Source organism: Myotis lucifugus, unplaced genomic scaffold, assembly GCF_000147115.1.
Source record: "Myotis lucifugus unplaced genomic scaffold, Myoluc2.0 scaffold_132, whole genome shotgun sequence".
NCBI classification, from domain to species: Eukaryota; Metazoa; Chordata; class Mammalia; order Chiroptera; family Vespertilionidae; genus Myotis; species Myotis lucifugus.
This window is the reverse complement of record NW_005871180.1, coordinates 1,131,698-1,141,085: the sequence shown is the minus strand read 5'-3', so window position 1 is coordinate 1,141,085 and position 9,388 is coordinate 1,131,698. Positions and strand designations below refer to the sequence as shown.

The 9,388-nt window shown below is 40.9% G+C and overlaps 1 protein-coding gene across 1 annotated transcript in view; it reads left to right on the top strand.

The window, feature by feature from the left end:
- MSRB2 (methionine sulfoxide reductase B2) overlaps nt 1-8,259 on the top strand; it is a 23,493-nt gene extending 15,234 nt beyond the window's left edge. The window contains exons 4-5 of the mRNA XM_006094276.3: nt 6,247-6,394; nt 7,497-8,259. Of these exons, the coding sequence (XP_006094338.1) occupies nt 6,247-6,394; nt 7,497-7,601 (253 nt within the window). The 3' untranslated portion in view covers nt 7,602-8,259. The remainder of the gene's footprint in view (nt 1-6,246; nt 6,395-7,496) is intronic.
- The last annotated feature ends 1,129 nt before the right edge of the window (nt 8,260-9,388 follow it).

Here is a 9,388-nt window from a genome sequence, read left to right as displayed (position 1 = left end):
TTGCCCACGGCTGCTCTAGCCACTGAGCCAACTGGCCAGGGTGAAGACAAAAGATTAGAAGCCATCCTGTAAGAACATTCTCCTCCCCCTCCTCCTCCCCCCCCTCTTCTTCATTGGTGATCTAGTTTGTGCAGTAGTAAAGTTGAGACCTTCTTTCTACACAGTGCGTGCCATCCACTCACCACATAGTTCAGGCATTGGACTCACAGAATGTTGGATCAGGGAGGATCCAAGAGACCAGAGCAGAAAGCTCTGTCCAGTAGAACTTTCTGATGCAAATGTTCTATATCTGTTCCATCCAATATGGTAGCCACTAATCCCATATAGCTATTGAGCACTTGAATGTGGCTAATGCCACTGAAAACCAGAACATTTTATTTTATTTTATTTTAATTAACTGATAAGGCCACATGTGGCCAGGCTACTGTATTATCACAGTGGTAGTCTAAGTTAAGGAAGTTGAATGACCAGCCCCAGGTCACTAAGGTAGTGAAGCAGCCAAGACTAACAATCCAGCCAATTCTCCAAAAGCGTGTTTACCAGGTGGCCAGTTTACTGAACTGCCAGTTCACCAACTATATTTGTTTCTTTTCAATCACTTAATTTTAGTTGAAAAGTTTTTATTTTTTAAGGGCTTTTGAGTTTGTTTCTGTTCCATTTTCCTGCTGCGGCCAAGACTAAGAGAAATAAGAATAGATTCATAAGAATCATTTAGGTTCCAGAATATACTCTTTTAGAAGATACATGTGTTTATAGTGTAGCAGAGTGGATAAGGCTGCCAAGATGTACATCCTGGCTCCATTACCCTATGATCGTGGGCAAGCTTCTTAACCACTCTGTGCCTCAACTTGCTCACCTGTAAAATGAGTATGGTAGCAGTACCGAATGTATAAGGTTGTTGGGAGGATTAACTGAGTTATGAGTTAAGACATGTAAGAGCATCAGAACAATGCCTCACACATGCCAAGCACTCAATACTAGCAGCAGCGTTAGCAGTGATAGAGATAGATCCTTTTTAGGGCTATATACATGAGTGTATCTGATAATGAGGCATTCTTGAGAATGTATTCTGATTAGTGAGAATCTATAAATGAAGACTGTGTTTTTTTTTGAAGACTATATTCTTGAACATGCTTCCCATTTAAGAAGCTAGTCTTGGGAATTATTCTTGTTTTGCCTCTCATTTTCCCCTCTCTCTGTCCCCAGTTACCAGCCTTAATAATAGGAAGTAGGGGTAGAGAAAAATACACATTCCTTCAAATGCTTGTACAGAGTCAAAAGAAGGTGAAAAGACGGTCAACCACAGCTAAATAGTAAAGAGTCGAGTGGATGTGGAACCCCTGCCTCTTGGTGGATGGGTTCGTTGCTGCCTGCAGACTTGCCTTCACATGGAACCAATATGGTGCAGATTCTGGGAGACCTGCTGACTCTCCAGATCAGAGACCTTTACATCAGGGTTTCCCAGGGTCAGGAACACTCCCAGGATGTTACCACTCCCCTGAGGACTCGACACTGCCACTTGGTGACTTTGCCCCCTCCCTACTCCCTCCGTTCACCTTCCTTCTCCTTCCCTCCAGACACCAATTTTGGAAGTGTTTACTAAAATCTACTGTGGTCATATTTCATGGTCATAAATCTTAGACGAAAACAGAGCCTGATACTAGTTCCCTTTTTTTAAATCCTCACGTGAGGATATTTTTTCCATTGCTTTTCAGAGAGAGTAGAAGGGAGAAGGGAGGGAGGGAGAGAAGCATCAGTGTGAGAGAGACACATCGATTGGTTGCCTCCTGCATGCACCACACCCTGACCGGAGTAGGAAGCAAACCCGCAACCCAGGTATATGCCCTTGACTGGAAAGTGAGCCTATGGCCCTTCAGTTCACAGACTGACGCTCTAACCATTTAGCAACACTGGCAAGTTCCCTTTTTATGTAACGTCTGATGTCCTACATGTTACCAGCAACTAACATTGTTTAAAACCCCCTTTTCAAAAATTTTAATTCTTTCAAGTTAACTGAAATTTTTCTAAGATACTACAAGGGTTGTCAGTTATCACCAGATGCCTGTGCTATTGGTTTGGAGGCTATAGAATTTTCAGAAATGAATAATAAATGAAAGAGTGTATGAGAAGAAATGATCCAGAGTGGTTTTAGTTTTTCAAGGGTGGGCCTTATAATCTGCTAATTATTTCAATATGTATATTAGAATTCTAATTGGCCTTAATATTTAGGTTCTTACTCTTAAATTATATACGATGACCCTCTCTTATTACTTGGAAAAATCTCCAGATTCTGTTAATTGCATCAATAAAGGTTTATTGTTTTTATTGTTTCCCATAAAATATTTTAAATGAGTTTTAGATTCATTCATTAAAAAAATTTATTGTATTCATAATTCTCCACTGAAATTCCTTTAATAATCACTAGTTTATATATAATGTTGAGAGTTGAAAGAATATGTTTAAAAGATACTTGAGATGTTTTTCCCTGGGCCAGAGTGGCATGGATGAATATTTTTGAACCCTTACAAAAGGATTGTAAAGGACCCAACCTGAATATGCAGACACTTTTAATTGGACCCCCACCTGTTCAAATGTCATGGATAATAATGATGATATTAAAAAAAATACTAGCTACTGACTTATGTACATATGTCTGACACTATGCTATACAGAAAATATCTCAGCTAGTCCTCTCAGTAACCCTGGGAGGTAATGATGCCATCACTAATCTATTGATTAGGATGCTAAGGCTTTAAAAAATTAAATAACTTGACAAGATCACATAGATGTAACAGGCAGAGTCTGGATTTGCACCCAAGTCTTTCAGAAGACAAAGCCCTTAATTCCTCAAAGTCATACCTGTGGTTCTCAAAGCCTGTCTGAGGGCCCTAGGAATTCCTGGGACCTTTTTAGGGGACCTCAGAGGTCCTCTCTTTTCTAACTACATATTTGCAAGGCCACACCTTCTTCCTACACTTCACTCAGAACAACACTGCAGCAGGTTGAATGAAGAAGCCCATATAAAGGTTCAGTTGCCTTTAGGTAAGCTAGACATTAAAGAGATTTGCAGCCCTAACCGGTTTGGCTCGGTGGATAGAGGGTCGGCCTGCGGACTGAAGGGTCCCATGTTCGATTCCAGTCAAGGGCATGTACCTTGTTTGCGGGCACATCCCCAGTAGGGGGTGTGCAGGAGGCAGCTGATCGATGTTTCTCATTGATGTTTCTAACTCTCTATCCCTCTCCCTTTCTCTCTGTAAAAAATCAATAAAATATATATTTTTAAAAAAGATTTGCAGAATTGTAAAGCAATGCTACTCATCTCACTAAATGTTTCATTATGGAAAATATAACCATCATAAAAATGTTATTTATATTATGTAATGAATTTATTGTTTTTTAAAATAATGCATGCATATTTTTAAAATTCTCAGTTTTTATAATTTGTCAAATATTGATACATATAACTCATGTAAACAAAAGCTCTCAGCAATCCTCAATAATTTTTTAGTATTAAAGGTTCCTGAGACCAGAATGTTGGAAAATCACTGCATTATATTAGACTAGAGGCCCAGTGCACAAAATTCGTGCACTGCGGGGGAGGTGTCCCTCAGCCCAGCCTGCACCCACTCCAATCTAGGACCCCTCGGGGAATGTCCTACTGCTGGCAGTCGGATATTCCTCTCACAATCCGGGACTGCTGGCTCCCAAACGCTCACCTGCCTGCCTGCCTGATTGCTCCCTAACCACTCCCCTGACAGCCTGATTGATGCCTAACTGCTCCCCTGCCAGCCCAATTGCCCCCAACTGCCCTCCCCTGCCGGCCTGGTCGCCCCAACTGCCCTCCCCTGCCGGCCATCTTGTGGCTGTGGGTGCTGCCATCTTTGAGGGCAGGGCAGTCAATTAGCATATTCCCTCCTTATTGGCTTTGGGCGCCACCATCTTTGTGACGGCATGGGAGTCAATTAGCATATTCCCTCTTTATTAGGTAGGATGTTTCTGCTGGGAATAATGCTCTAAACCAGCGGTTCTCAACCTGTGGGTCGTGACCCTTTTGGCGGTCGAATGACCCTTTCACAGGGGTCGCCTAAGACCATCCTGCATATCAGATATTTACATTACGATTCATAACAGTAGCAACATTACAGTTATGAAGTAGCAACGAAAATAATTTTATGGCTGGGTCACAACATGAGGAACTGTATTTAAAGGGCCAGAAGGTTGAGAACCACTGCTCTAAACTGAGCTTCCTTCCCTGTTCATAGTCTAGAGCAGGGGTGGGCAACCTTTTTGTGAGTGCATGCCAAAACCAGCAAAATCTCTGACTCAAAATTCTTCTGCGTGCCAACACTAATTTTTTGGGAACATGTTATGCCTACTTGATATCTCTCAAGGTGTACGTATGTGAAGAACCTTGAAGAAATAATAAAATTCATTCGAGCGACAAAAACACAGTATATGATGATGAAAAATACATTTATTTTTTAATGTATACATGTACACTGATAGTCTGACAGAAAACTTTATGACTCCGTTTGATATTATCAGTGGGACTTTTGCTGCTGCATCACTGATGACAGAGATTTTACATCAGGTTTATATTTCGTGACCTTCAGAGATATGCACGAGCTACTACTTTCATCCGTCAGGCTACTCCTATTACGAGACTTAACAAAATTCATCACTGAGAACAAAGATTCACAAGCGTATGTGGATGAAAACATGGAGAGTAACGCTGTTGCAAAATTTTTTAAACAGAAAAAATTTTCTGGAATGTCATTCCAAGTCCTCAATAGTTCGTTTTTGACACTATTGAAATTGCTCTTCCCCTCTCTTGTCAATCCATGTCTATGGTCTTTAACTTAACTTGTTATGTAAAATTATTTATTTATCTAAGATGCACCTACACTGAATTTATCTGAAAAATAAAAAAGTTGATATTAAGGAAAAAATTGTAAATGGAAGATTATAAGAGAGGGTTTCGTGTGCCAGCAAGTTACTTGCTTGCCATGTTTGGCACGCGTGCCAGGGGTTGCCCACCCCTGGTCTAGAGATTTGATTTGCCAGATTTTTCTTGTCACTTTGCTCAGCTTTTTTTTTTTGCAATATTTATGATTCATTTCTTCTCATTTTTCCTTAGAGCCATCTCACTGCCATTTAAAATTTAAATATCTATTTTCCTGGCACTATTTAAGGGAGCTTATCTTTTAAAGCACTTAGAGAGGAGGCAGGTCTTAGGTGGGCAGATTATTTGTTGCCTCCTCTTGCCGGCTCCTCTTGTCTCCCCAGCCTTCAGCACCACTGGTCCTTGTGGGACTCCCCCAAGGATCAGCTTCACTGCAGTGACTGACTCAGAGCGACCAGGCTTATTTATTAATAAGAATAGTCATAGTGAACGTTCTTTCATAAGCACATTCCATATGCTCCACAAAGTAGCTCTTTAAATCCTCAAAACACCTCCATAAGGTAGGTATTAACCCCCTTTTGCAGATGAGGACACTAAGGCTGAAAGGGGAAGCAGCCTGCCCAGTTCCACACAGCTGAGCAGTGGCAGGGTCTGCTCATGGGTCCTCGCAGGTAGCCAGGCCTCTGTGTTGAGATAACCCAAAGTTTCTGGTGCTGACAGTGGCTGCTTCATCAGACCTCACGCTTCTCTGATAGGCCAAGCTCAATGTGCCCTCCTTCAACCACTGCTATTTCACTTCGATTTCCCCCTTTTTTACCTTTACAACACATGGATTTAATCTGTTTCTTAATATGCTACACAATCCACAAAGCTCTTTGTTGACATTGAGAAAGAAACCTTTAACACCAAAGAAACACTGTGAAGGGACAATGTTTTTAATAGTGAAGGTGCGGCCAAAACTGGTTTGGCTCGGTGGATAGAGCGTCGGCCTGCGGACTGAGGTGTCCCAGGTTCGATTCTGGTCAAGGGCATGTACCTTGGTTGCAGGCACATCCCCAGTGGGAGGTGTGCAGGAGGCAGCTGGTCGATGTTTCTCTCTCATCGATGTTTCTGACTCTCTATCCCTCTCCCTTCCTCTCTGTAAAAAATCAATAAAAATATATTTTTTAAAAAAATAGTGAAGGTGCAGTGGGCAAAATCCCTGTGGAATTGATTGTCACATCACCCGCCATGGGATCAGGCAGAGGAGGGAGGGAATCAGATCTGCTCAGTAGAAAAATGAGTTGGCGCCTAAAATGCTCTTTGTGTGTTAATAACGGTAGCGTTGGGAATGTCTTCCTTAGTTCTGAGAAAAAGTACTGCTCCGGCACTGGATGGCCTTCGTTTTCTGAGGCCCACGGTACGTCTGGCTCTGATGAAAGCAACACAGGAATCCTGAGACGTGTGGACACCTCACTGGGAGCAGCTCGCACAGAGGTTGTCTGCAAGCAGGTGAGTTTCTTTGCGTTGTCTGTCCGGTTTTCCCTGATGCTGTCCCAAGTGCCACAAAGAGCTCCCTTGTCCTTGGCAAGTCTAGTTGCCACTGAAGCACATGGGGTTTCTACTCCTGCAGCTTCCGATCCCTCCCTCCCCTCATTCTGGGCCGTGCAGAGAAGAGAAAGAGCCTTCCACCCACCCCCCGAGAAGCCTGTCCTGGGTCTAGCCTTCCAGAGCTGAGAGCAGAGTCAGGATCAGAAAGAAAGAGTTGGCCCTAACATTCTTTAGAACAGTGGCTCTCAACCTTCCTAATGCCGCGACCCTTTAATACAGTTCCTCATGTTGTGGTGACCCCAATTTCATTGTTACAAATTGAACATAATTAAAGCATAGTGATTAATCACAAAAACAATGTGTAATTATATATGTGTTTTCCAGTGGTCTTAGGCGACCCCTGTGAAAGGGTCGTTCGGCCCCCAAAGGGATCGCGACCCACATGTTGATAACCACTGCTTTAGAACAAGGACAGGCAGCAAAGGCCTAGTGTGGGTGGCATCTCCCCACCTCCTTCCCCACTTGGCCGTGTGTCATGGACAGAGTGACACGGCAGGTGACATCAGCGCACTATTCCCTCTGTGAGCTTGGTAGGAGAGCGCGCTTCAATCCAGACAGCAGATTCATTTTGATATGCTTGTGTGCTCAAATGTTCTGGTGGTGTAAAACTCCAGAGGCAAGCAGATAAGTAGAGCATAGTTTTATCCTTAATAAAAAAAAAATAATACATTGGCCACAACCACATTATTGAGTATTTACCCAGGAATTGTGTTAATGCTTTATATACATTTTATCAATTAATCGTCAACAGCTCTCTTAAATAGGTACAATTATTCCTATTTTATGGATGAGTAAATCGAGGCCTAAGTTCAATAACTTGCTCATATTCTCTTTGATAAAACTGAGAGCAATTTACCACTTCTGTGCTCTGCCTACTTTCATTTCTTAACTTTCCCCCACACAGATGTTGAGCACTGGGTGGCCCCGTGGGGTTCATCTGACTACTTTTACGTAAAGATCTCTTTCTCGGTGGAGAAATGACAGAGGCTTCTCTCCTTTGCAGTGTGAAGCTCACCTCGGCCATGTGTTTCCTGATGGACCTGGGCCTGCTGGTCAGAGGTTTTGCATCAACAGTGTGGCCCTGAAGTTCAAACCAGGGCAACCCTGATGCTCTGCAAGAGTCCCTTTCCCTTGCCACTCCTTCATTTACACCCTCAATTTTCAAACTTCCTGTGACTGACTTGTTTTATTTAATACTAAACTGGGCTACATTTGCTGCGGGCACCAAGCAAGTCACAACTTCTCTAATATATTTATCTGGAATGAACTCATCCCTGACTCCTGCTCTGACTGAGGAATTTCACAGAATGACAGAAGGGCAGCCATTTCCAGCCACTGACTTCTGTAGGCTCTGCCTGGGATGCGAGGGCATGACTCTTAGGAGGCTAATGGACTGTAAGCCCAAAAATTCCTACAAAACTACCCTGAACTTTCCATTGCAGTTGAGTCCTTCATGGATGTATATACATGAGGTATTAAGTGAAAAAGTGGAAAGAAAATAAGGGATTAATCAATCCAGCATTGAAAGAAGTACCCAGGAGTAGGATTGTGGAAGAGCTGTGATTTGGGAGGCACCTATGGTGATGGATGGAGTGCATGACTCTCTCAAAATTTTGGAATGATTGAACATTCTAGTTCCAACCTTTTGACCCTCAAATAAGTTCCAATGGGAGCTTGTTAGATTTCAGCAATAGTGAGTAAAAGTGCCTACTGAACTTTTAAATGTTCAAATAAAAACCAACATTTGTTCGCTTTTTGTCTAAGTCTATGAATTTGCTCTTTTATTAAAAAATGACTAAATCAAACGCCAAAAAATAATTAAATCACATGGTCATAGCATTTGTTTATACTAACACGAGTGGCAACTAAAGTGTTTTATAAATTGAGAGTCTTGACTAATTTGCTGTTGCATATTTAAATCATTTTCTTTGGGACTTTATGGGAAGAAAGGAAAATTATTCCATTTTTTTCTTTATTCACTTGTAATGCATTATTCTTTTAGTGGTTACCTTGGAAATCACAATATGCATTGTTAACTTGTTATAGTCATGAAAATTATTACTTTTTTTACTTCTCCAAGAATGCTAACCTTTGAACACTTTAAATTCCATGAATACCCTCCCATATTTTATGTTACTATTGTCATGTATTTAATTTTACACATTTTAAACCCCCAAAATTATTACTAATATATACATGTCAATATCATTTATATTTACCTGCATATTGCAACTCTCTGTTGCTTTTCATTTTTTCCTGATACTCCATGTTTCCCTGTGTGAGTATTTCCCTCTGCCTGAAGAACTCCTTTTGTATTTTCTTTTAGTTCATGATTCTTGTGGTGAATCTTCTGTTTTTGTTGGTGAGAAAAATGTATTCTTTTATTTTTTAAGCTTTATTAAGGAAAAAATTATATAAAAATTTGTACATATTTAGTGTATAAATTTTTATGAATTTGGTCTCCTTTCATTTTTGAGGAATTATTTTCCCTGGACATAGAATTCTAATTTTGGAGAAATTTTATTTTGATATTTTAAAGTTTTGTTCCATTGTCTTACGGCTTCCATTGTTCCTTCTGAGAAATCAACTGTCAGTATTATTGTTGCTCCTTTGAAGGTAATGCGTTCCCCTCTTTCCCCAGCTGTTTTGGTGAATACCTAGTCTTCTTTGATTTTTAGCAGTTTACGATGTGTGCTGGTGTGATTGTCTTTGTGTGTATCATGCTTTGGATTCATAGAGCTTTCAATCTTAGATTGATATTTTCATTAGTTTTAGAAAATTATGTTATTATCTCTTCATAATTGCTTTTTTCCTACTCTCCTTTCCTTCTGGAATTTGAATTACACAAATTTTAGGCTACTTATTGCATTCCACATATCTCTAAGGCTCTTTTCT